The sequence below is a fragment of the Tenrec ecaudatus genome, chromosome 9, assembly GCF_050624435.1.
Source record: "Tenrec ecaudatus isolate mTenEca1 chromosome 9, mTenEca1.hap1, whole genome shotgun sequence".
Lineage (NCBI taxonomy): Eukaryota > Metazoa > Chordata > Mammalia > Afrosoricida > Tenrecidae > Tenrec > Tenrec ecaudatus.
The window spans coordinates 49,386,174-49,413,924 of NC_134538.1; the positions used below are offsets into that span (position 1 = coordinate 49,386,174).

At 39.4% G+C, this 27,751-nt stretch overlaps 1 protein-coding gene across 5 annotated transcripts in view; it reads left to right on the forward strand.

The window, feature by feature from the left end:
* The window catches only part of ADAMTSL3 (ADAMTS like 3), a 398,206-nt gene that overhangs the window by 120,691 nt on the left and 249,764 nt on the right, over positions 1–27,751 (forward strand). For all 5 annotated transcript variants that reach the window (XM_075558058.1, XM_075558055.1, XM_075558056.1 and 2 more), the window contains exon 4: positions 7,022–7,149. In XM_075558058.1, coding sequence (XP_075414173.1) covers positions 7,022–7,149 — 128 coding nt within the window. The remainder of the gene's footprint in view (positions 1–7,021; positions 7,150–27,751) is intronic.

Genomic DNA, 27,751 nt, shown 5'->3' on the forward strand with positions numbered 1-27,751 from the left:
TCAGTGGACTCATGTTGTACTTGGCTAACTTTACTCAGCATAATATCCTCCAAATCTTTTCATGCAATGAGCTGTTTCATAGTGGCATCACTATTTGAGGGATGCATAGTATTCCACAGTGTTTATATACCAGAATTTTTATCCATTCATCTATTGATGGAAATTTAGGTTGTTTCCAATTTTTTTTGCAATTGTAAATTGCACAGCAATAAATATTGGAGAGTAGATGTCTAGTCATGGTCTGTTTCTTATTTTTTCTGGGTATATATGCCCAGTAGTGAAATTGCTGGTCTCAATTTCCATTTGTTTTAGGCATCACCAAATCACATTCCACAGTGGCTGTGTGTATCTACATGGCCACTAGCAGTGAAAGAGCATTTCTATCTAGGCACACCACCTTCAACATTTCTTTCTGTCTTTATTTTTTCTTTCTTTCTTTTTTGGTATTGAGCTATCTTTGTGAGTGTTATGTGGTATATCATAGGTGTTTTGCTTTCTATTTCCCAGATGGCTAATGATCAGGAACTTCTTCTCATATGTTTACTGGTCATTCAGATTTCCTCCTTTGTGAACCTTCCGTTCAAGTCTTTTGTCCATCTCCTCAGTGGGCTTTTAGTTTTTTTCTTGTTGTAAGCTTGCAGGGTTCTGTAGATTTTAATAATAAGCCCTTTGTCTGATATGTGATTACTAAAGATCCTTTCCCGGTCTGTGGGCTCTCTTCTTACTCTCTTGATGAAATCTTTCGATGTACACAAGTGTTCTGTGTTTGGTAGATCCCACTCGTCTATTTGTATCTTCCTCTGGGTGTGTATCCTTTCTTATTTCTGAGAGCCCATGTATTTCTGTGCTAAGGTTCTTAGCTTTGTCCCAGTTTTCTCTCTGATGATCTTGATAGCTTTGTGTTTTACCTTGGGGTCTGTGATCCACCTTGAGTGTGTTCTTGTGTATGGAGTGAGGTAAGGGTCTTGTTTCAGTCTTCTGCAGGCCAATATCCAGTTTCTCCAGCACCATTTGCTAAAAAGACCATCTTGTTTCCATTTGATAATTTTAGAGCTTTTGTCAAAGACCAGTTGTCTATATGCTTGTGTTTTTATTTCTGGATTTTCTCATACCAGGACCATGTGTTTTGACAACTGTGGCTGTATAATAAGTTTTGAAGTCAGGTAATGCAAGCCCACCCACTATTTTCTTTTTGAGGAGTCCCTTGCCAATTTGGGCTTCTTCCTTTCCAGATGAAAAAAGAAAAGAAAAGAGGAAAGAAAAAAAACTATATATAAATATATGTGTCTTTGTGTGTATACACACACACACACACACACCAATGAAATAAGGAAGCAGAAGGACTTTGGGCCTCTACTCAAATCTTTCCTCGGTACAAGAACAGGTTGTTCTAATAATGTGACACTGTATGATACTCACCTTCCTGACACAATCATTGAAGACAAAATGGGTGCATAAGCAAATGTGGTGAAGGAAGCTGATGGTGCCTGGCTACTAAAAGATATAGCGTCTGGAGCCTTAAAGGATTGAAGTTAAACAAGCGGCCATCTAGCAGGGGAGCAACAAAACTCATATGGAAGAAGCACACCAGCCTGTGTGATCATGAGGTGTTGATGGGAAGAGGTATCAAAAACAAGCAACCAAATTGATGTGAAGGGGCGTGGATGTAGTGGAGACCCAAGACCCACCTGTAAGATAATTGGACAGTCCCTCACAGAAGGGCCACACAGAGGGGGTGATAAATCTAGGATGCGGTATGGTAGTGATGAACCATATAACTATCCTCTAGTTATTTAATATTTCCTCCCTTACTATGATGGTTTTTATTTGTTTTACCTCATTTATCATGTTAGATTTGCATTGTTCATTGCTATATTTAAGATCGTTCATCCATGAAAGTCAAGATAGATGACCCCTCAGAGACAGGGACAGGAATAATGGGTCCCTGAGGGTATGGGAAGAGATGGTGGGTGGGAGGGGGTGAAGGGGGAACTGATAGCATCGATGACTATAATCTCACTCGACGGGATCAAACAGCAGAATTGTATGTGAATGGATTTATTGGATTGTGTAAGATATTGCACACACACACACAAACTATTGCAGGGTAAGAAAAAAAATGAAGAAGAAGAATTCCTAGGGGGACTGGAAAAGAGAGGGGATCAAGTGGAGTCAATATCAAGGAGTTCAAGAAGAAATAAAATATTTTGAAACTGATTGTGGAAGTAGATTGTATACCACTGGATGTGACTGGACAGTGGAATGTTCTATCAGTAAGAGCTCCCAATAAAATGAAAAATAAAATCGAAAAACTCCAACTATTTTCCTAAGGCAAAAAAAGAGAGAGAAACTTTTATATTAACAACGACAAAGAAAGAAAGAAATCTCCAGAAAGTCTCTTTTGTAAAGGAAGCTCTAAACCCAGTGTTCGTTGCTCTAGAACAGGGGTCTAGAACATTGCTCTAGAACTGCCACCTGCATCGATTCCGGCGGCTCTGAAGTACAGCTGGAAATGAAGCTGTTATTGAGATCAGTATTTCATTCCTTTGTAAAAATATATTTATGGCTCTTGAACAACTTTTAAATTGCTGTGAGGGACAGGACTGGCTCTTCCATCTCAAAAGTTTGCCAACCCCTGCTTTAGAGGGGAGCGTGCGGTGGGTCCTGTTTCATTGTCAGGATAAACTGCAGACATAAAGGTTCAAGGTGACCCTGCCAGGGCTTCATTGTACTCCAACAAGGCTGTTTGGGGGCCTGTGTGTTATTGCCTTTCTGCTGGGAACAGAAGGAACAGACGAAAACTGGGCAGGAATCAAGCGATTCCTGCTGCTTTTGGGTACAGGAGAGACTCACGAGAAAAGCAGGAGGGCAGACTGGTAGGAAACAACACTGGGTTGTCACAGCAAAGTCACACATCATCATGACTAAGAAGAGCAGAAAAACTAAGGGCTCCTCTCGTGGGGCCGTTTACTCTCTATTTTCTAAGAAAAAACTTACCAATCCAACGAGAGAAACACCATGCGTGCAGGTACAGCATGCCTATTTCAGAATTGAGAGCCTTCACATTTTCCCTTTGTAAGCAAAGGCAAGGGAAAGAAGCCCAACTCTAACTGAAAACTGAACAGACGTGATATTGGCATAAAAACAAATGAAAACAATATCGCCAAGGCCTCTCAGCTGTCGTTTCTAGGTCTCTATGTTGATGGTTGTCAACTTTTCACATTCAACCTGGCTTGAGTATATCAAGTGACAAAATGAAAAATCAACTTCAGCTGTGGGTATTTTATACAATGACCTAAATGATTTGGACAGTCAAGATGAATGTATTAAACTGCTTATTATGTTTTTTACGAACCAAAGCTTTATATTTTATGGTATGGACAGTGCCCAGTTCTGTTTGGTGACATTTGGTTCAGAAAATTGAATTGAGCAGTGGCCTAATTAGCACAGTAAATGGCATGGGGTTAATTACCCCTTATTCCTGATGACAGAGTGGATCGGTTGCCAGATATTTTTCCTTTCACTTCACTGGTCCTGAAATATTGCCTCTAGCGTGGCTGCTCACTGGCCGAGAAATAGGAGGCTTGGCAAAGAGCCATGAAACCCACTGACCATTGAGACTTGGGTGGAAACTGTTGGAAAGTTCCACCTTGCTTCTAGTCATTATTTCTTCATTTCACTTTGGAAGGGTCTTTTTACAGACCCCTTATTTTAATTCAATTAATTTTTTTCTTCTGGTTGGATGAGGTAACTTGTCTAAGGGCTTATGGAAACCTGTGCAACATCACATCGTACAGTCTCTTGGTATGTCATGGTTTCCCTCATAAAATCTTCCGTGCCCCAACTTAGAACTTAGCTCTTAAATTAGGCTCTGACTCGGACCTTTCTGAATGCCTGCAGGGCGTGGGCTTTGGTGGTTCATCTATGCTTGTTTTTAAAGGAGGATATTGGGTGTTTGACATTTAAACTTTGCGGTGTTCAGGAAAACAAAATAAAGTAAGACTACCTTGAGTCCTCTAGCTAGTAGTAACCACCGCAGCTTTACAATTTACTTCTCACACCTTTCCCTCACACGTCGGAGGTTACCCATATTACCTATATTACACCTGGCCATTACTTTTGATGCCAACAGGCTTATTTTTAAAAGAGTTTAGAAAAACCTGACAGTTCAGATAATAACAAAACCTCCATTCATCAGAGTACCACCTGTCTTTATCAAACTTAACATCTTGTCCTATTTGGTTCAGGTTTTCTTCTTTTCCTTTAAGAGAAGGAAATAAAATATTCCACTGTTGCCTCTCCCCAACAGCAGTCATTCCCACTTCACCCTCCTCCATCCTTTGAGGCAAGTTCTCGGGTCTCTTGCTTTCTGATGGTCGGACCAGGGAGCAGCTAGCTACCTTAGCCAGTTCCCTGCTTCAGCTGGCAAGGATCACTTCCTGCAAGACTTCCCCAAGGAGAAGCTACATGGACCTACCCCGATGCAGCCCTGGGTGCTGGAGCAGCTGTGTGGAGACCCCTGTCAGTGCTGAGATGCTTACACATTCACTGACTCAGCTTTCCTCCTGCAGTCAGCGTCATTGTGTCTGTTTTGTGAGACGGAGGAGGAGTTTGTGGATTGGTGTTGGACATATGGGCTAATGGGTTAATGTGGGACTCGTGGGCTTGGGCAGCACTGGGTTGGGATGTTTTATTGATGTGCACTTAACCTTTATATAAAACTCCTCTCTTGGACTAGATGTTAAAGGGAGCCTGAGAGCAGGCTACAATGCTTGCTAGGGGACCAACTGGATCCACCTGGTGAATTTCCCTTCAGTTCCCATGCTTATGCTTTTACTGCCACATGTTTGAGTGTATGTTCACATACCTGAATCATCATCAGCTTACGGACAGCTGCTGTCTTTGTTTGTATTTATTCTGATTAATTATATTCTGTACCTTTATTGATACCACTATTAAGCTATCATTTTTCTAGAATTTTGTGGTTTGCATATTTTAAATATGAGGTTATCATATACCTGGAATTTATTTGGTTAGTAATTTTGTTAGTAATTTACCTATGGTATTTAAAAAACAAAAAAAATTACCTGTCACTTTGTTTTGTGGTTCCACAATATGTCCTTATTCTTGGGTCTGTTTCTGGACCTTTTCAAAAATTAATAGACTTTCTCATTCCCATGCCAATTCTATATTCTTTTAATTGAGGCAATTTTCCTCTAATTTCCTTTTTTTTACAGTTGTTTTATTCCCTTGTTCTTCTTAACATTTACTCCATGATGGACTATGGAATCATTTTGTTCAATTCCAAATAGCAATCCTTTGGGGCTTTTGATAGAATTTGCTGTAAATTTATAGATTGATTTGGAGAGAATGAGCATTTTCTAGTTTTGAGTCCACATGTTTAGGACTATTGTGATAGGTAGGTTTATTGTGTCAACCTGGACAATAAACACACGTGGGATTAATGAGGTTGAATTTTAATTGAAGGGCAAAGAGATAAATGGCTCAGTGCTCCTCGCCTTTTTGTCTCTTGCTCTTTGATGACTGGACCAATGTGCAGCTGCCTTAGCTGGTTCTCTGCCTCAACTTGTGAGCTACACTACCTGTGGGACGCCCATTCCGACACTGCTGGTGTTTACATCACTTGAGCTGGGGACTGTTGAACCCTGTCATCTGGCTGACTGTTGGTGACCTGCCCTGCTATTTGCTGCCTGTGGCTGGATTGCCTGCATTTCTCTACAGAAGACTCAGCTGTCTGCTTCTTTGACTTGCACCCAGCAGCTCTCAGGAGTTGCAGGACTGACAATGTATTAACTGTCTCATGGAAGTGAGTTGCTTGAGCCATTTGTACTGCTCTGTAAACTAATTGACTGTTTATTTCTTATGTTGTATCTCTCTATCTAAAGTCATAAGTGTCCTGGTTTTGTTTCTTTAGAGAACCCTGTCTAACACAACTATGCTATATTCTTCCATTTATTCAAGTCTACTTTTAGGCCCCCTTCTGAAAAATTAGAAAAAATTCATAGATATTATTTCTTATTACAGCTCTTCATATTCATGTTTATGTCTATATCTTAACTTTTACCTTCTATTTTCTTTTCCCTAGTGTGTCTGGCATAAATTAATAATGGCAAGTCCAGGAAGTAGTTGAACCAAACTATTTTCACAGTTGACTGCTCCCTATTTTCTTGCACCCCTGTTTATATTTTTGACCAGCTTTGTTCATCTGATTTATTTCTCTTGAGATGGAGCCTTAACAGAAGGTTTCTAAAAGCCTTGTGTAAAATGGGGATTTACGCCCAAGTCTTAGTGACCCTCAGACATGTGAGGATTTCATTGGTTCTTAATTCAAATAGAGGCCCTGCTTTAAAAGCAGGGTGAGTGATAAAACAGAAGACTCAATGAAAGAAAATTCTTCTTGATATTTAGCCAATTAATTTAAGTAAATTTTGGAAGGTTAAAATTTCCGATTTAAAACTAAGCTTAGAGGCCACCGAGGCAAACCCTTTAAAGGTGGAAAGGTACTGTGTTCTACAAGTTTCAATGTAAACCTGTCTCTTTAATTTATACACACACACACCTGGTGGTGGTGTTGGGTACGCATTGCTCCTTGGGAGAAAGATGAGGCTGTCTAATCCTCTAATGATTTACAGTCTTGGAAACCTTATATAGGGTCAATATGAGTCAGAATGACTATGATTTTGCTTTTCTGGATATGTGTTTGTGGCATATGAGATGATATGTTATCTAGAGAAATTAATGTTGATGTATTACTATGATATATAGTAAATGGTGATCATATATAAGAAATGTTATGTATGATATATACACACACACATATGCATCTGTGGAGCCTTGGTGGTACTGTCAGGTAAGGGTTGGACTGCTACCTTCCAAGTCATTTGTTCAAATCCACCAGCTGCTCTGTGGGCCAAAGGAATATGATGCTGGTAAAAAGGGAAGCTTTGGACTCTCTCTTCACATGTGCCTACAATTTATTGTGATTTTTTTCACATCCTAGACTTCAAGAAACCCACGGTCTGAAGAAGAGAAAGATGGCAATTGGGATGCCTGGGGCGACTGGAGTGATTGCTCGCGGACATGTGGAGGAGGAGCATCCTATTCTCTGCGGAGGTGCTTGACTGGGAGGTCCGTGTAGGATTTACCTGCCCCTCTGGGTGCCGGGGAGAAGCATGCTGATGCTGTGGAAGGGTGTAAAGGGGAGTGTGTTGGAAAACCTGCTGTTTCCAAGCATTAGTCAAGTTTGTTACTATATTTAAATCATACTAGTAATTATGAGTCAAAATCAACTTGCTAGATCTAGGAGTACCATTTTCAATTTTAAAAGGAGTCCTAGTAGCACAGCAGGTTAAGCACTGAGCTGCTAACCTCAAGGTCAGTAATTCAAACCTACCAGCTGCTCCTCAGCTCAGGAGTAAAATTAGGCTGTGTGCTCTTATAAATATGTAGCCCTAGAGAGCCAAAGGGGCAGTGCTACCCTATCCTGCTGTGAGCCAGAATTGACTTGTTGACAGTGGGTTTTGGTTTGGGTAATATTTTCAAAGGGGTGGACATATCCCATCCACATAGGTACGCAGCACATAGGAGCCAAGCGCAGTAGACACTTGGAGTTTTGAGGAAGGGAAGCCCTAGCATGCCCCAACTCTGAAACTCAAATAAAAGGTCAAGTTTTCTGGGTCCTGTCCAGAGTTGTTGCAATTTGAGTTAATTTCTTGGTCATGTATGCTCAGTAATCCGTTAATTAAGAAGGTAATGTAAGTTCTGTCTTCAAATGGTAGATATATTTCTATTAAATATCATTTGGTAATGTGCAAAATCAGTGTTTAAAGAGCATAGGTTTATGATAACCCAGCACTTCACATTGTTTTTGAGACCATTAGAGATCTATTTCCTTTGCAGCTTAGAGTTTTACCTCAGCTCTTTAGTCGCTGCTGCTGAGAGGAACAGAACCTCAGATCGCTAGAACTCTAAGTGCTGAGCCTGGGCAAAGGCAGCCTTCAGGTGACCATGGCAGACAGCCTCTTCGACTTGAGAGCCGGCCAGTCAAAGAACAGACTCTTTGAAGAGCCGAGATGCGTAGAGCAGAGCTGCTATGAGAACCTCTGCTGGCTCTAGTTGGATTTCATTCAGACCACTGTTTCATGTAATTAGGCATTGACCAACCATATCCTCCAATTTCCTTCCAGGAGTCTAGAGCAAATGAGTGATTGTGCGTGTAGTCTTTGAGAAGGAAGATTCTTCGTCCACTCCAGAGAGGCATGGGGAAGGGCTCTTTCAGGGAGTGTCCTGACACACAACCATGGAACCCTAAGTAAATGGTGGTAGAATTGAATCCAGAGATTAGTTGTACAAAGAAAAGTGGTATACCCACTTCTATAGGTTTACCTTGAAGAAACAATGGCCGAATGACTCAATGTGCATCATGTTGGATGGGAACTCCTCGTCCCGTTATGGTACAACCCACATCCTGACAGATGTATGATTTAATTGCTTTTTAAAGTCACCTTGAAAAGAATCACTTTGACCCCATCTAGAACATGACTTTGCCTCATTGTGTGTGTGAGTTTGCACGGGATGCATACGGTGGTCGGAGAAGCCCTCTTACTCGGGGCATGTTCACAGTGAGACCTGATTGGGAAGAGAGAGTGATGGGAAGGGGAGGACTTGGGGGAGCACACTCAGGGAATGGAGCAGCAATGTGAGTGCCCTGGATTGGGAAATGCAGAGGCCTTTATTCTTGCAGAGGAATCAGAAGGGAGGAAGCAGAGTGATCCGGTGCTAAAAAAGAAGGCAGATTACAGGCAAAAGTAAAGAATATGAGATTCTCACTTTTGTAAAATTTCAAACAGTAGTAACATTTCAAAACGCATATTTGGAATAGACAGAGACTGCCATTTAAAAAATTTTGGTCTAATAAAAATAAAAATAGGCAAACAAACGGAACTTACCTACCACATGCCATCAGAAAGCACACACCCAGCACTCCCACAGCTTTGCTGTCAGGCAGAGGGCCCTGGAAAGGGAACTGATGTCCATGTCCAGTTTGACCCATATGAAATTTGTTCTAGTTTTTATTATTTTCTGTTATCTTTTCAACTGAGATTTTACTCTGTTTTGTTTTATTATCGACGTTGGCTTTTGCTATTGTATATTTTTCAGTGTATGAAATCCAGGATAGGTCAATCTCTAGAGACAGTTTATTAGGGAGTCATACTTTCTTAGAGTTATGACAGGGGGGGTTGGTGGAGAGGAAATGGGGAGCTAATAATAACGAATGCAATAAAGAAGAAAATGTTCAAAAATGGATGGTGGCGATGACTGCCCAGATCTTCTAAATATGGTTAAACTGTTGAATCATCTGATATGTGAATTATATGTTAATAAAGCTGTTAAAAATTTAAAAGTGAATCCCAATCAGAATAATTTTATTTGAACATAAAACAAGACATAATCTTAGACTAAGCCTTATTTTTAAATTGAATTTAGTTCATCATTATAAACCTAGATTTAATTTGGGTCAGCAAAAGTTTTATTAGAGGGATAACTATAATGAAAAATTGGCAGCCAGATTCTGAGAAGGAAGACACAGTGCATAAGTGTGGACTCTGGCTTTGACTCTCAACCCTGTCACTTTCTTGCTTGTGGACTTTGACATGTCCATGCCTCAATTTCCTCAGTCATACATGGTGCCCTGCAGTGCCTCCCCGGGGTTTTGTGGGATGATAGGGGTAAGCAGACCTTTCAGTTGACTCAGAAGGTATTGGCCTGAGGGAATAAAACTGAGTGTGTGGTTATCATGGCAGCCAAAATGTGAAGGCCCAGTAGTCTTGAAAAAAAGGATATGTTAAAAGTGACCTGACCTGAGCCGCATCTTTCATCCAGTCACTCAATGATTCATGAAGAGTCAGAGGCAGAGAAGACAAGCGACGGGCAGATACTAACATGATAAGAAAATAAGCAGATTTACTGGCAATTTCACAGTGCTAAGGACACAAAAATATACTTTAACCCCCTCGTGCACATGTCAGGTATCAGATGAGATACCTAAAGGACTAATCCCCAAAGGAATGGAGTGCTAGACCTAAATAGACTAGATATTACTAACACTGAACTCTCACCTCGATTTAGCTCAATCTCGAAGTTTATTATCAATATCTCTTCCTATTCCATCTCCTTCAAGAACCTTGGGGGATGGAGGTGGGAGGAAGCCCTGGAAGAAGACTCTCTGAATTTTAAAAGCCAATGCTCATAAGCCAAGAAAGCATTACATTTACCATGAGACAGAATCAAGAGAAAAAACAGACGTCAGAACAAAGTATTGGGAGTTTCTCAGATCTATGAATTTAAAATAAAACAAAGCACAACAAAACAGGAAAACCTGTGCTATCTATTTAGCCAAATAGATGATTATCACTTGTAGCCATGAGTTGATCCCAACTCATAATGACCCTTTAGGACAGGATCGAATTTCCCTATAGGGTGTGGGATGAATTGAAGGGTGGAGAGATAAATGGCTCAGTGAGCCTTGCTTTTCTAGTTCTTGGGTCTCTTTCTTTATGATGGTCAGACCAGGGTGCAGCTGCCTTAGCCAGTTTCCTGCTTTAGCGGGCAAGGCTCACTTCCTGTGAGACATCCCTGAGAAGAAGCCACGTGGACCTACCCTGATGCAGTCCTGGGTGCTGGAGTAGCCGTGTGGAGACCCCTGCCAGCGCTGAGATGCTTTCACCACCACTGGATTCAAACATTTTCTACCCACTGGCTTGTGATCCTCCTGCATTCAGCATCATTGTGTGTGTTTTGTGAGTTTGAGGGGGACTTTGTTGATTGGTGTCAGACTTATGGGTTAGACTGGACTTGGTTGGGATCCTTTCTGAATGTAGACTTATCCTACATATAAAACTCTCTCACACATATATGAGTTTCTGTGAATTTGCTTCTCTAGTTTACCTAGACTGACACAACTATGTCGGGAGTGACCAGTTCAAGAGAAATGGTGTTGCCTTCATTGATGGGATAGTATTTATACCTCTACAAGGAAGAACAATGAACTATTATTCAAATTTATACTCTGACCACTAGAGCCAATGATGATGAAATTGAAGTATTCTACCAATTTTTTCAGTCTGAAATTGATGAAGCATGGAATCAAAATGTAATGGTAATTAGTGGTGACTCCGTGTGAAAGTTGGAAGCGAAGAGGAACAGAAATCAAGCTGGATATCATATCAGCAGATGCCATATCATAGAACTTTGGGGTGTCAATGACTTCTACACTGTCTGTACCTTACTCCAGCAATATAAACAGCAACTATGAAAGTGGTTCTCACTGAATGGACTACACAGGAATCAGATTGACTACATCTATGGGAAAAGAAAATGTAGAATCTCAGTATTATCTGTCCAAGCAAGGGTAGGGGCTGACTATGGAACAGACTATCAATTACTCTTAGGCAAATTCAGGCTGAAGCTAAAGAGGATTAAATCAAATATATGAGAGCTAAAATACAACCCCAAGCATCTTGCTCCTGAATTTAGAGAACATCTCAAGAACAGATTGGACACATGAAACACTAGACCAAATGAGTTGTGGATGACATCAAGAACATCATGAAGAAAGTAAAAAGACAGGAAAGAAAGCAAAATCCACATTCCAGAAAGTAGGTGCCAGAAAAGTTCCTAAAATTTGCTCTTGAATGTAGAGTAGCCAAAGACAATGAGGAAGGAACCCTGGCAGCAGGGTAGTGCACCTGGCAGCATGGCAGTACACCTGGCAGCAGGGTGGTACACCTGGCAGCAGGGTGGTGTAGTGGTTATGCATTGGGCTGCAATTCCAAGGCCAGCAGTTTGAAAATGCCAACAACTCCACAGAGGAATCATTAGATTTTCTACTGCCATAAACAGTTATAGTCTTGGAAACTCACAGGGGTCCCAGTGACTCAGCATTGACTCAATGGCAGTGAGTGAATAAAACAATGGGGGAAGTAGCCCCCTGGAAGTATAGGGGATTAAACATTGGGGGTTCTAATGACAAGGCCAACAGTTCAAAATCGCCAGCTGCTTCATTGGGGGTGGAAGAAGGATTGAGGCTTTCAACTCCTATAAAAATTTACAGTCTAGCAAATAGAGGTGGTTGTACTCTGTCCTATAGGTCGCTATGAGTTGGAATAAACTATGGCAATAAGAAAGCAAATGAGAGAAATGATAAATAAAGAACTGAACAAAATATTCCAAAATACAGCTCAAAAGGACAAAGTAAATCATTATAATAAAATTTGCAAAGGAAAGAACATGTTAAGCATATCTCCAGCTTAAAGAGCTGAGAAAAAGCTCACATCTCGAGTGCAAAGACGGACGGATTCCATGACAAAATTCTGCACGATGCAGGAAGTGTCAAAAGAAGTTGGAAGTAATACACAAAGCCAGCATACCACAGACAGTTGGTCCACATCCAACCATTTTAAGAAGTGGCGTCTGATCAAGGACCAACGGTATTTAAGGAAAAAGTCCAAGCTGCACTGAAGGTATTAGAGAGGAACAAGGCTCCAATTGAAATGTTTCAGCAAACTGAAGCTGTCCTGAAAAAACTCACCATATATACTTTCCCAATCAACTGCATATATGTATATATATACTGAAGCTGTCCTGAAAAACTCACTACTCTTTGCCAAGAAATTTGGAAGACAACTACCTTCCCAATCAACTGTATATATATATATACACATACACCTTCCCAATCAACTGTGTGTGTGTATATATATATATACTGAAGCTGTCCTGAAAAAACTCACTACTCTTTGCCAAGAAATTTGGAAGACAACTACTTTCCCAATCAAGTGCATATATATACTGCATATATATATACTTTACCAATCAACTGCATATATATATATTTACACTTTCCCAATCAATTGCATATATATATATACATATATATATATATATAAAATTTTTTTGCCCATTCCAAAGAAAGATAGCTGAATCTGAGGTGGAAATTATTGATCAAAATTATTGATACCACATGCAAATAAAATTATGATGAATTCCAAAATGATGCAGCAGTATGTTAACAGGGAGCTGCCAGACATCCAAGTCCGATTCAAGAGGATGTAGAGTAAGGGGAGTCATGGCTGATGTCAGATGGACCTTGCATGAAAGCAGCAAATACAAGAAAGTTATTGACTTGTGTTTTATTGACGATGCGAAGACATATAACTGAGTGAATCATAAAAAAGGATAACATCGTGAAGAATGGGAATTACAGCGCACTTAACTATGGTTATGTAAAATTTATACATATTCCAAGGGAATACCGCATAGCTTCAAATCCGAAGATGTATGCTTCCGGGTTGTATCCTTTCACCATACTTATCAGCCTGTATGTTGAGCAAATAAGCTGAAAAGCTGGACTATGTGAAGAATAACATACCACTGAGATTAGAGGATGGTGCTTTCATAACCTGCGATATGCACATGACAACCTTGCTGCCTGAACACCAAGAGGATGTGACGTACTTAGTGATGAAGATCAAAGACAGTAGTTTTCAGTATCGTTTACAACTCAGTTAAAGAAAACAACAGTCCTCAGAACCAGACCAATAGACAATATCATGATCAATGCAGAAAAGATTCAAGTTGTCAAGGATTTCATTTTGCTTGGATCCAAAATCAATGCTTGTGCAAGGAGTGGTCAAGCAATCAGAAAACATGGCATAGGGCAATTTTATGTACTAGATCTATAGAATGTGTTAAAAAGAATCTGAATTTGAGGACTCAGATGACCCCACTCCAGGTCATGGCATTTTCACTGGCCTTCTATACACGTGCAGGTTGGTGGCTCTGGGAGATGCAGAAGAAGCGATGGTGTTGTCAAAGAACACTGACAGCACCGCTAGAAGAACTAACCAGTCTGTCTTGGGAGCAGGACAGTTAAAATGCTCTTTATAAGAGAGGGTGGCAAGATTGTGTCTCGCATGCTTTGGAAATATTATCAGGAGAGACTCGTGCCTGCAAAAGGACATTATCCGTGGGAAAGTAGAGGACAGGGAAAAGAGCCTGGTCCTTTCAATATTTTTTCACGGCCCCATTATTCAAACGCAAGCCTTCTTCTGAGATCCACTTCCACGGCCACTGCCGAACCACGTCTTAGAGCAGGGTCATCCTAGTTCTCAAATCAGGTTTTTCTTTTTAACACTTGATATAGATCTAGTGTGTTGAACATGCCCTGTGCAATATATGATTTGGTTTCCTGACTGATGCTTCCAGGAGCATGGATTATAGACTTCTGCTAACAGATTCTGAGACTTTAAGCCCTGATACTAATGCCTCTCTTCGATTTTGGATTCTAGGCTTCAAAATCCTTTGGTGACTGATGATGGTGTGCTTCTCCCATGTGGACTTAGTTGACATCTTACTTAGATGGCTGCTTGTTTGGAGATAAGCCTTTAAGACCCTTTCTGACTCTTATATCATTGTTGAGTTTCATCGTGCATGTGTTTATCCAGTATTCCAATTCTCATCGTCAGTCTGTTTAGTTCTTCATTTTAAATCGTCACTTTGTCAGCAGGGATATATCTAAGAGTCTGCTTCTGGCATTTTAATGTTCATATGAACAAACGAGGGATATTGTTAAAATGTAGAATGTTATTTGATTGATCTGAACTAGCATCCAAGAATCTTCTTTTATAACAATATTGTCAAGTGGAGGAAAATGATCCTATTTTCCCAATAAGCAATACTTTTTATAGCCTTTTTTTTAATTGCAGGAAAATGGTGAGGCTTATCATTCATTCGTTATGTATCTGATAATGTCTTTCTCTTACCTTTCGGTTTAAAATTCCTGAGACTCAATCATTCACTTTTAAAACTGAAGCATTCTTTTCTCATTACACTTGGTATGTGATGCTCATAGACTACTCAGCTTAGCCTTATTGATGGATTGATTCTTGATTCTGTTCTACTTGGATGTCTTTGGGATTGTTTAGTTTTCCCTCAAAGTTCAAGAGCTTCCCAAGCTATTAGTCTTGTCTAGCTAGTAGTCTCGTTATATTTACTTCCCCCCACCGGCACATAGTACCCTCTTTGTTGTATAAATTTAGGCTGTTCTGTAGTGTAGAAGAAACACCTCCTCTACAATGACATTGTGCCTGTTAATTATGGTGCTATATTGAAAGTGCTATGGACTGCCAAAAGAACAAACGTATCTGTCTGGGAAGTACAGCCAGAATGCTCTTTAGACTAGCAAGGGATTGCAACTTCGACTCACATGCTTTGGTCATGTTATCGGGAGAGACAGTCTGCGGAACAGGACCTCATGCTTGGTCCAGTCGAAGAGCATCAAGAAGGAGGAGGATCTTTGCTGAGACGGATTGACACAGTGACTGCAACCGTGAACAATGAACAGACGTAACAATTATGAGGATGGTGCAGGACCAGGTGTCTCATTCTGTTTTACACAGGGTCAGTCCTATGAGTCAGAAGGGACTTGGCCACACTAATAACACCAACAACAGAGTCATCCACTGTGGCTTCTTGCCCGTTGTATGCTGGCCTCTATTTCTGTTGGCCTGTCTTCCACATTTGCCATGTTTCCTTTAATCACTTTCATGTTCCTGTGCACTTGGTAGTGATTCATTGTCCTGTAAACAAATTTTAAATGACCTATTGATGTGACTTCTAATGAAGTTGACAATGCTGCCACCGCATTATTTGTTTCCTTATATTTCTCCTGTAATTGAACGTTGTCCCCTGTTTAAAAAAAAATCATTTTATTGGGGGTTTGTCCAACTTTTATCACAATCCATTCAGCCATCCATTGTGTCAAGCACATTTGTACATATGTGGCCATCATTTTCAAAGCATATTCTTCCTACTCGAGCCTTGTCCTTTTAAAAAATCTAGTGCTATATAATTTACATCTCACCATATATATATATAAAGTTTTATTTAATGTGATTTCTGGATAATATTACTTATTCTTCAAGATTTTGCTGCTTAAATAGCCTATCTTGACTCCTTGGCTTAATTTTGAAGTACCTTCATTGCACTTCCATGCATAGACTATAACTATTCACAATATAAGTGACACACTGAGTACAATGACTTCACCACACTAAGGTAGAACATAGTATCTATTGTAACTAGGACCCAAAGAATGTGTACTGAACTAGTAAATAAGTAATCGTGTGCTCACTATCATCCTGCATCTTTTGTAGTTGCTCTTCTTTCTGCTAAATCACTTTCTCTTATCTGGTTGACATGTCATTGACCTTCAAAACTCCTTTGTTTTCTCATGCCTTCCTTTAAACATTCCTTGATAAGTCCCATCATTCTCGAGGCTAGTGGCAACTCTTCCATGTTACTATAAACTCTCCAAAACTCCATGCCATTGAGTTGATTCCAGTTCATCGCCACCCTTCAGAACAGAGTGGAATTGTCCCTGTGGGTTTCCGAGGCTGAAGACCAACGTGAACCACTGCGCCACCAGGACTCCTTCCATGGGATCTTTCAGACACCTTATCAGGGTGTTTATTCCACTCTGTTGCTTTAATGCCCTGGTTTAACAGTGTGGGCAACACTTTAGGTGTCATATTTGTAGTCTTTAATCTCTTTATCCTGTGAGCCATTTTATTATCGAAACCGAGAAAAATGTGGTCGTTTATATCTCACAAATGAATTAATGAATTACAGGGTCAATTTTAAAAGCCTGCGTGACTATAGTATGGATCTGTGGAGTGTTTTATTTTTTATTTTTGGAAGATTTTCTTAAACTTATTGTCCAATTCTCTTACCGAGTGAGAGAGTATTTTCTTTCTCTCACTCTTTTTTTTTTCCAGAGATATTTTTTACTTCTTCCTTGAATTAAAAGTACATCTTGCTTTCAGGTACAATAGCTTCTCTTTTATCCTGAGGATATTAATGGATTTTTTAAAAAGACATTTTCTTCTCCTAGCATAGACTTGGTTTATTTCCAGTTGTTCTTTCTGTTTGATATTTGTTTGTTGTTTTATTCTTGTAACTATATTTAATGCTGAAGCCTTGGTGGGTCCAACTAGGAGACCAGATTTGATGGCTGGCCAACGACCTTCATGTGCATCCAACACCTTTCATGCAGGGAGGCTTCTGTGTCACAATGATACTGAGCCAATTGCAGTGCAGCTTTCAGAGTGACACCAGGAAGAAAGGCCTGATGTTCTACTTCTGAAAATCAGTTAACAAATACCTTATGGATCCTAAAGGTCCGATCCACAACCAGTCACAAGGATGGAGCTCCTGGTACCACCAGAACCAGGACGGACTGGACGGCAGCTCACAGCACAATACTGTTTAATATTAGGGAACTTCCTCAGGTGATCCATGTTGACGTGCTCATACTTAAAGACTATTGGAGCACTAGGAAACACTGAAATCTTTGGTCTGTGAGCCTAATTGTAAAAAGAGGGGGCTGTTCCATCCTATTGCCTGATGGTTTCTTTAGGTGTTTTTTCTTGGATGGCTCTGATTTCTGAGGGACATTTGTAATCTAAAATCAGTGTTCTATGAGTTAAGTAGACATAGAAATCTATAGTAAATTTTAAAAATAATCCTTATTTCTATATACTTTATTTACTCTCCATCCAAAGACTATCTCTAGACAATAGTACATATCTTTGCCAGAGGAAGGGAGAAGGAGGTGGAGCACTAACTAAGCCAACCATTTCTGCTGTTTTTAGTCTTACCTTTAACCCACGTTCAGATATATCTGCTGTGCTAATTTGGGCCTTTTGTGGGTTCTGCAGTGAAAATTGAACAACTTCCGGGAATCTCTCATTGATTTGTGAAGTCCTAAGATTATGATTTTCAACATCCATTTATTTCAAAGCTTCCAAAGTTTTACTTTTGTAGCCTCCTCTACCATTCTGTCTGACCTCAATAATGTATACCTTAAAAAACAACAACAACAAAAACCCTTATATTTATTTGGGGAATCTGAAAGTATTTCTACTGATATTCAGTCTGCCCTTTCCACTTGGAGGGTTTCTCCGTATTTATTAGTTGTCAGTATCTTTCCTAACAGGATTCCTAAAATGAGAGCATGAACTTGTCGTGAGTCATGATTAGACATGAGTAGCTATACATATGAATAACTCATTCACATATGAGTTAATATAGCCTGATATGTAGGTCAATCTATTTTATGAATACACACATATTCTTTTAAGCAAGGGGAGTTATTAATTGGTTATGGAGTTAGATACTAGTGTGTTGAAATAGTGCTTCTGGAAGGCTTCCACTATTTTGGCAATAGTTTGATGATGATTTAAAGGTGTTCTATGAGAGCTGTTGGTTTTGAAGAGTCTCTGTTTTAAAATTTTTGGATATATTACATAGGAGTATGGCATATGCTGTAAATAAAACTACAAGTGTAGTAGTGTTAAGAAATGAAAGGGGAACAAAAGAAGAAGAAATGAAAGCAAACAAATTTAAATTTCCTTGTATGGAAAATACTTATGACTGTGTTTTGTATTCCTAGAAGTACATTAACTGTGTTTTTACATTGTTATAATTTCACATCTTTTTGAAATCTGCCCTTAAGGAGTTGTTTGCTTTAAAAGTCAAAGATGTGACAATTTGTTCTTGGATGTGGGCATACTTCCAATTTCTTGTTCATGGAAGATTTTAATAAAACTCAAAAGAGAAAAAAAGGCAGATGTGTGTGTGTGTGTGTGTGTGTGTTTCGATAGCATAAAAGGAGGAGAATTGCATTCAGAGTATTGTGGTAATTTAGAGATTAAAGGACCAACATAAAAGTAGTGGTAGTAAAAAATATAAAGAGGAAAGAATTAATATAAAAATAATTAAGTTAAAAAAATTAAGAAGACTTAATAATGAACAGAACAAGAAAATATTATGTGGTTTAAAGTCAGGAAAGGTGTGCATCAGAGATGTATCTGTCCACCTTATGTATTCAATGTGTATGCTAAGCAAATAATTTGAGAAGCTGGCCTCTAAGAAGAACATGGAATTAGGATTGGAGGAAGGTTTATTAACAACCTGCAATCTATAGATGCAAGCAACTTTGCTTGTTGAAGGTGAGGCAGACTTGAGCCACTTGATAATGAAAATCAAGGATTGCTGCCTTCAGTGGGGATTATGCCTCAAGGTAAAGACAGCAAAAATCCTCACAGTTGGACCATCAAATGCAGGAAAGATTGACTGATTTAATTTTGATTGGATCCACAATCAGTATTCATGGAAGCAATAAGCAAGAAATCAAATGACATGTTGCATCAGGCAAATCTACTGCACAAGACTTTGAAAAATGTTGAAAAGCAAGGATGTCATTTTAAAACTAAAGTGAACATGACCCACCACATAGTATTATTACTTGCCTTAAATGCATATGAAAGTTGAACAGTATGAATGACTGCAAAAGAATCAATATATTTAAATTGTGATGATGTCAAATATATTAGTTTGGGTAGACTAGAGAAACAAAATTCATAGACACTCATATGTGTATAAGAAAGTGTTATATAAAAGAGCAATTGTATATTGAGAAAACATCCCAGCCCAGTCCAGATCAAGTCCATAGGTCCAATATTCACCCATATATCTGATACCAATCTATCATGTCTTATTCAGACTCATGAAACACATACAATGATGCGGAATACAGGAAGAGCACAGGCCAGTGGGTGGAAAGTCTTGTGGATCCAGTGGCAGTAGAAACATCTCAGCGCTGGCAGGAGTCTCCAAGTGGCTCCTCTAGCTCCAGAGCTCTGGCTGCATCAGCATAGCTCTATCAGGCTCCTTGTCAGTATTGTCTGGCAGGGTGTGAGCATGTGTCTCCTCGTCTTCAGTGAGCTATTTATCTCCGTAGTGCCTCCAAATGAGGTCATCAAACTGTGACCTGATGGACAGGCCAGACTCCACCCCTTCACTCTTAATACTCTCAAATTGACATCAGATTATGTAACTACCACATCAAAGAATACTGAAAATACTATAGACTGCCAGAAGAATAAAAACATCTCTATTGGAAGAAATACAGCCAGAATACTCTTTGCAAGCAAGGGTGGTGAGACTTTGTCTCACGTATTTTGGATCTGCTCTCAGGTGAGACCAGTTACTGCAAAAGGACATCATGCTTAGCACGCTAGAAGGTCAGTGACAAAGAGGAAAACCATCATGGCGATGGATCGACGTCCATCTCAAATATAACAATGGCGAGATGGCGCAGGACGGGGCCGGGGTTTTGTTCTGTTGTGCGTAGAGTTGTCATGATTCAGCACCAACTTCACAGCCCCGATCAACTGCTATAATGATGAGTTCAGTGTTGAGGATAGCGGTAAGGAGGGTAATATTAATCTAAGAAGTCTTGTGAGGAGGATGAGGATACCATGTGTACTCTTAGAGGGTCAAAATGGGCAAACCCTACTTTTATTACCAACGATGTAGCAAGGAATACACATACCTTACTGCATGTCCTCTCCTCATGGCCAGCCATCCCCTTGTCAATTCCTCTCAATGGCCCCAACCATGGGAAGTTAGGTATACTTTATCCAGAGCTGGGTCAATGTCAGGTCACTTAGAAGCAGCCACAGGCTCGGGAATCTGTACAGCTCTGCACTTCCGAACCACAGTCCTTCCTCATTCTTTCTTTCTCTCTCATCCCCTGGGATTCTGCCAAAAGTTAGAAGTATGCTGTCTCTCATTGACTGCCCATGCAGTCTTTCCTTATCACCGAGTTGCTCAGGCCTGAGTGTACATAAATTAACTCTGTACTTCCAGCCCCGGTTGCTATGGAAAGGAGCTCCTAGAATGTTGCTTGGGTTAGGTGTTGGGCTGCTAGCTTCAACGTTAGTGGTTCAAAGTCACCAGCAGGAGAAAGACGAGACTCTAATCCTGTATAAAGTCACTCTGAGCCAGAATAAGGTTGGTGGCAGTGAATTATGTATCAGGGGCTTCCAAACGCTTGTAGAAAAATTTTATTATCTTTTCAATTCCCATTTCCATTTCTCTGCAAATGGTTTGAAGCACATATGCATATATTAATGTACTAGATTATTTCAATTGTTTTCAATACAAAACACCCAGATAATCAGGTTAAAACAGGAAATTCTTTAAAAAGCAAAGCTCATGCTACCAAAAAAAAAAAAAATTAAGGAAAATTCACAGGATCCAAAGCAAAGAGAAAACTGGAAACAAGACCAGTGGGTATATACTGATTCTGTCTTCCTTAAGGTTGAGGGTGAGAATTTCTGAAAATAAAAGACTGGGAATTGATACATAGTGAATTGCCAGAGATAGAGATGCATAGTCCATATTAATAAGAAAATGAGTCCACCAAGAATATATAGCAATCTTAAATGCATTTCAATCAATAAGAACTGAAAAATACACACAGTAAAACAGAACTGAAAGGAGAAAGGGACAAATCAATAGCAAACCTAGCTGTTAACTTCAATATCTTTTCTGAACAATTGATAGAAAACTAGACAAAGAATCAGAACAATACCGTATAACTGACATTATTGAATTACCATCAATAACATAAAACATATTCTTTGCATGATGCCCCAGATATATATCCTGATAGACCATATCTTGGGTCATAAAGGTAATCGCTATACATTTGAAAGAATTAAAATCATATAGAATATGGTTTCTGACCACAGTGAAATGAAACTAGAAATCAATAACAAAAATATAAACAAGTAAAACTCACACACATGGAAAGTGACAAACATACTTCGATGGCTCAGAGAACGTTTAATGAGAAAACGAAACTAACATTTTATCAAATGAGAATTAAAATACAACATATACATTTGTCAGATATAGCTAAAGCAGTGCCACTAAATATTTGGATTAGAAAAGAAAAACGGTCTCAAATCAATAGCCTAAGCTCCTATCTCAAGAATCTTAAAAAAAACAAGAACAAAATAAATTGAAAGTGAGCAGAAGGGGGCATAATAAACAGCAAAATTCATTGACATAAGAAAGTGATTGAAACAAAGTTTGTTCTCTGAAAAGATTAATAAAACTGATAAACCTCCAGTAAGGCTGACAATGGGAAAATCAAAGATGTGAATTACACCTAAGAATGAAACAGGAGATCTCACTACAGTCCCTAAAAATATCAAAAGAATCATAAGGAAATATGAAATATGTGCAAATGTTCCTAAGGAGATAATATGTTTTAAGATTTGGAACCAACTAAATCTTAAGTTACAATTTAGGAATTTTTTTCTATGAACATGTAACCAGACTAATAAATAAAATATAGGAACTAGGATAAGTCAGAGAGCATTGTTAAGTAGGGTTCCAATTCATGTATGCATATTGTTGTTAAGTACCATTGAGTTGGTTCTGATTCACCGCGACACTGGGCGCAACAGACCAGATCACTGCCCAGTCCTGTGCCGTCCTCACAATTGTTCTTATGTTGAGCCCATTGTTACAGCCCCTGTGTCCATCCATCCCCCAAGGATATTCCTCCTTTTTTGCTGACCTTCTACTTTACCAAGCATGAAATCCTGTCCCAGAACCTGGTCTCTCTCTAGCTAACATGTCCAAAGTATGTGAGATGAAGTTTCATCATCTTCACTTCTAAGAAACATTCTGACTGATTTCTTCCAAGACATTCTGTTTGTTATTTTGGAAATCCATAGTACTTTTCATCTTCTTTGCCAAATTCATCCTTCCTCTGCAGTCTTCCTTAAGCAACGTGTAACTTTCACATGCATATGAGGCCATGAAAGTACCATGGCTAGGGTAAGGTACAGTTTAATCCTCCAAATGATATCCCTGCTCTTCAGCCCTTTAAAGAGGCCTTGTGCAGTAGATTTACCAAATGCATTGTGTCATTTGATCTCTTGACTGCTTCTTCTATGAGTACTGATTGTGCATCCAAGCAAGATGAAATCCTTGACAACTTCCATCTTTTCTCTGTCCATCATGTTACCTATTGGTCTAGTTGTGAGGATTTAGTCTCCTTTACGTTGAGTAGAAATCCAATTTGAAACCTGTCATTCTTGATCGCCATCAGCAAGTGTTTTAAGTCCTCTTCGCTTTCAACAAGCAATGTTGTGTCATCTGCAGATTACAGGTTGGTAATAAGCCTTTCACCAAACCCTCTTTACAGGTTGGTAATAAGCCTTTCACCAGGATCACTAATGATTTACTCAACACACAGATTGAATAAGTATGGTGATACACATACAGCCTTGATACACATGTGTTAGTCCATGTTGACTAGAGAAACAAATTCATAGACACACACATATATATAAGAAAGAGTTTTATAAACAAATAGTAAATGTATATCAAGAAAACATCCCAGCCCAGTCCAGATCAAGTCCATACATCTGATGTTAGCCCATAAATCCTATACTAGTCTATAAATTCCTTTTCAGACTCAGGCAGCACATGCAATGATGGAGAATGCAAGATCACAGGTAGGTTGGTGCAAAGTCTTGTGGATCCAATGCTAGTGGAAGCATCTCCATGCTGGCATGGGTCCACATGGCTCCTCCTTGTCTCAGAGTACGGCTCTTCAACAGGAATGTGAAGCAGAGAGAGAGGCTCCCGCAGCACTCAGCAAGTCTGTGTGGCTTGTCAATAGGAATACAGAGGCAGAGAGAGAGAGGCAGTTCCCAGAATCCTCATGTGAAGGCCATGCCCACAAGGAGGCATCATCAGACTGTGATCTGACTGACAAGCTAGACTCCATCCCTTCACTCTGAATACTCTCAAGTTGACACTAGATTATGTAACTATCATAACACACCTTTCTTAATCTTAAGTCACATAGTATTCCCTTGTTCTGTTCAAATGACTGCCTCTTGATCCATGAACAGTTTCCACATGAGCAGAATGAGGTATTCTGGAATTCCCACTCTTTTGTTCTAAATCATTTAATAGAGGCTTTGTACAACTCTTATCGCAATCCATCTGTCCATCCATTGTGTCAAGCACATTTGTACATTTGTTGCCATCATAATTTTCAAAACATTTTCTTTCCACTTGAACGCTTGGTATCAGCTCCTCATTTCCCCCCTCCTTTCCTCACTAACCCTTAATAATTTATAAATTATTGTGTGTTTTTTTCATGTCTTACACTGACCAATGTTTCCGTTCACCCACTTTTCTGTTGTCTGTCTCCCAAGGAGGGGGTTATATGTAGATCATTGTGATCCGTTTCCCCTTTCTCCCCCCACCTTTCCCTTACCCTCCTGGTATCGCTACTCTCATTATTGGTCCTGAAGATTTTATTGGTCCTGATTTTCCTGTATTTCCAGTTCCTATCTGCACCAGTGTGCATCCTCTGGTCTAGCTGGATTTGTAAGGCAAAATTGAGATCATGATAGTTGGGGGAGGAAACATTAAAGAACTAGAGGAAAGTTGTATGTTTCATTGGTGCTACACTGCACCCTGACTGGCTCATCTCTTCCCCACAACCCTTCTGTAAGGGGGCTATCCAGTTGCCTACAGATGGGTTTTGGGTCCCCACTCCCCCTCATTCACAATTATGTGATTTTTTGTTCTGTGATGCCTGGTACCTGATACTATTGACACCCCTTGATCACACAGGCTGTTGTGCTTCTTTCGTATGGGCTTTGTTGCTTCTCAGCTAACTGGCCACTTGTTTATCTTCAAGCCTTTAAAACCTCAGACACTATATCTTTTGATAGTCTGGCTCCATCAGCTTTCTTAACCACATTTGCTTATGCACTTGCTTTGTCTTCAGCAATTGTGTCGGGAAGGTGAGCATCATGGAATGCCAGGTTCATAGAACAAAGTGTACTTGTGTTGAGGGAGTACTTGAGTAGAGGCCCAATGTCCATCTGCTACCTTAGTTCCTATTTTGTCCATTGTTGTACATTGTTGATTATGGTCTACAGAGTCAGATGCCATTCATAATCAATAAGATACAAGTAAACAGTTTTTTTCTGGTATTCCCCACTGAAGCCAAAATCCAATAATATATCTGATGTCAGCAATGACACGTTACACGTCCTTCTCCAAATCAGGCTTGGATTTCTGGTACCTGCCTGTTCCATCTCTTGTTGAATGAACTTCAGCAAAATTTTACTTGCACAAGATATTGATGGTGTTGTTTTATAATTTCCATGCTCTGTTGGGTCCTTTTTATTTGAATGGGTACAAATATGGATCTCTTTCAATTAGTTAGCCGGGTACTTGTCTTCCAAATTTTGTGCACAGACTAGTGAGTGCTTCCAGTACCTCCATATGCATGCTTCCCCATCCCTCAAGAAAACATGTTTAAACATGCCTTTGGGGTCAGTGGATGGCTCCAGACTAATTTCAGTGCCTTAAAAAAATAGGTTTTATAGAAACAGTGGCTTCTGGAGGCATCTTCCAGGCCAGTTAAATTCCTGGAAGAGAGGTCATCTCAGAATGTTCTAGTGACTGTTTGAAGGGGGAGATTCCAAAGGGATAATCTTGATAGATAAAGGCTACAGGTTGATCATGAAGGCATTTTGTGATGAACTCTTAAGAACATTGGAAGCTGCACCGATGAAAAAAATGCCAGGAAAGTCATACCGATCACAACAACACCGTGCTCATGCTTCAAGACCAGTAAGAGCTGCCCTATAAGGGTTTCCCTGGAAAACCTTATCCTGTCTACCCTACAGCCTCAATTTTGCCCCTTCCAACTTCTTTTTGATTCCCCAAACTCAAATCAGATTCCTCATAAATGTACTTTGAGTCCCTTGCAGATGCCAAAACTGCTGCTTGATGGGGTGTAATCCAAAGTGAACAAAATTCTTCAGAGAAGGAGTAGAGAGATGGAAAAGCTACTTCAGAGTATAGAGACTTAGAGAGAAGGCATGTCAAGAAGCAGTAGTTTCACATTTTGATATTTTTTCTTAATAAATACTTCTCTGGTTTTATAGCAACAATTTTTACATTATTCTTGTATTTATAAATTGGAATGCTATAGATCTGTTCAAACAAATGATTTGAAGTTCTATCTGTCAACATGGAATTTACAAAAATATGTTGAGACCAAAAAATAACAATCACGCTATAGACAGTTATGTACACAAGGCACATACAAAGTTGCATCCCCCAAATCAAGCTGTAGAAGGTCGTTTACAATATGACACCATTCACTCATCACCTCTGCGGTGAAAGGAAAGGACTCAGTTATGTACACAAGGCACACAAAGTTGCATCCCCCAAATCAAGCTGTAGAAGGTCATTTATAATATGACACCATTCACTCATCACCTCTGCGGTGAAAGGAAAGGACTAGGAGTGAGGAGCTTTGGCGGAAGGCTTCGACTATGTTTGTAATTATTTCTTAAAATTAAGTCCAAAGAAAGCTTTTAAGAAATTATGACGATTACTGGTAGGTACTTGACTTGCTATTATTCTCTTTGATTTTGGTGGCCTGGGAATATTGCATAATAAAATATGCAGGAGGATACAATATATAGGAACACAAATGTCATTCTAATCTAAATATGGTTGTTCTATACCTGATCTCCATTCCTGAAGTACATCTGGGTAGTACTTGATTATCTTTTTGTTCTTATATTTTAGGATTTACGTAGCATTCTTAGTCTGTTGTTATTAACTTTGCTTCTTCCTCATAGACCAATGAACAAATAAGCAAAACATTGCCCATTCCTGCACATGTATAACTTGATCATTGTTGCCCTTATTATGCCAATATATTTTATTGAAAGTTTCTATTTTGTTTATTTTTACTGTACCAAAAATGATGTCCTTTTGTAGCAATTAGTTGTTCCTGCTGATTTGTCTAAAGTCTACAAGACAAAGTCTTATCCTTAATTCTAAGGAATATTCTGGGTATATTTCTTTCAAGACTAATTGATTCATCCTGGCAGAACATGGTATGTTCAAATGACTGTTACATATAAGGCTTTCTTTAGCTCATTATTGGAAGTAGATCGTGAAGTCATCTGTCTTAGTTTGGAAGTTTTTCCGAGCGTCTGTATAAGCCTTTAGTTTCCTTTCTGAGGAAGTTTAGCTATCTTCTCCAATCTGCTCTTACTCTTAAGGGTCTCCAAATACCCCTGCTCCTTGAGCTTATCTAACTTGAACAAATAAAAGCAAGTAAACATCTTAAAGCAAATGCAAAATAAGAGGAAGAGTGTGCTTTACACTAATATAACATGTACAAGGATGAAAGTCCTTCTTTCGGTTTAGTTCCTGTCATGGAGTCAGATTGGTGACATGCCCGTGTGTTCCTTGCTTCAGCTAAAACAAAGAAAGGAATCTCTTTTTTTGTCTCCTGAATAAATTTGAATTAGATTAAGTCAAAAGATTCTATAATACCTTCATGGCTTCTGCTCCCTACCTTTGAGGCAACCCCAAACCTTAATTATCCCCCCCCCCACTTCCAAAGTCAGAACTTTCAAAGCCATTTGGAAACTCCTCGGCCTTATTAAGAAAGAAGACGATTTCCTGCGGGAAGCTTGTCAAGTCTCCTTCTCCTTGGACAGCCTGAGTCTTATCAAACCTTCCTGAAGACCGAACACTTGTGGTTTCTTTATCTTGGAAGAGAAGGAGTGAGATTGCTGCGTATAAAGCCAAGCGCAAGCCCTCCTGTAAACTTTGCAAGCATTGCAAGATCTTCTCTTCTCAGTATTCTCCTGTAAATGATTTTTTTGGGGGAAAGAATAGTTATTTTATTCACTTATTTCTTTGTGAATAAAGTTATTTCAGAATTTGACTAGATTTAAATAATAAATTC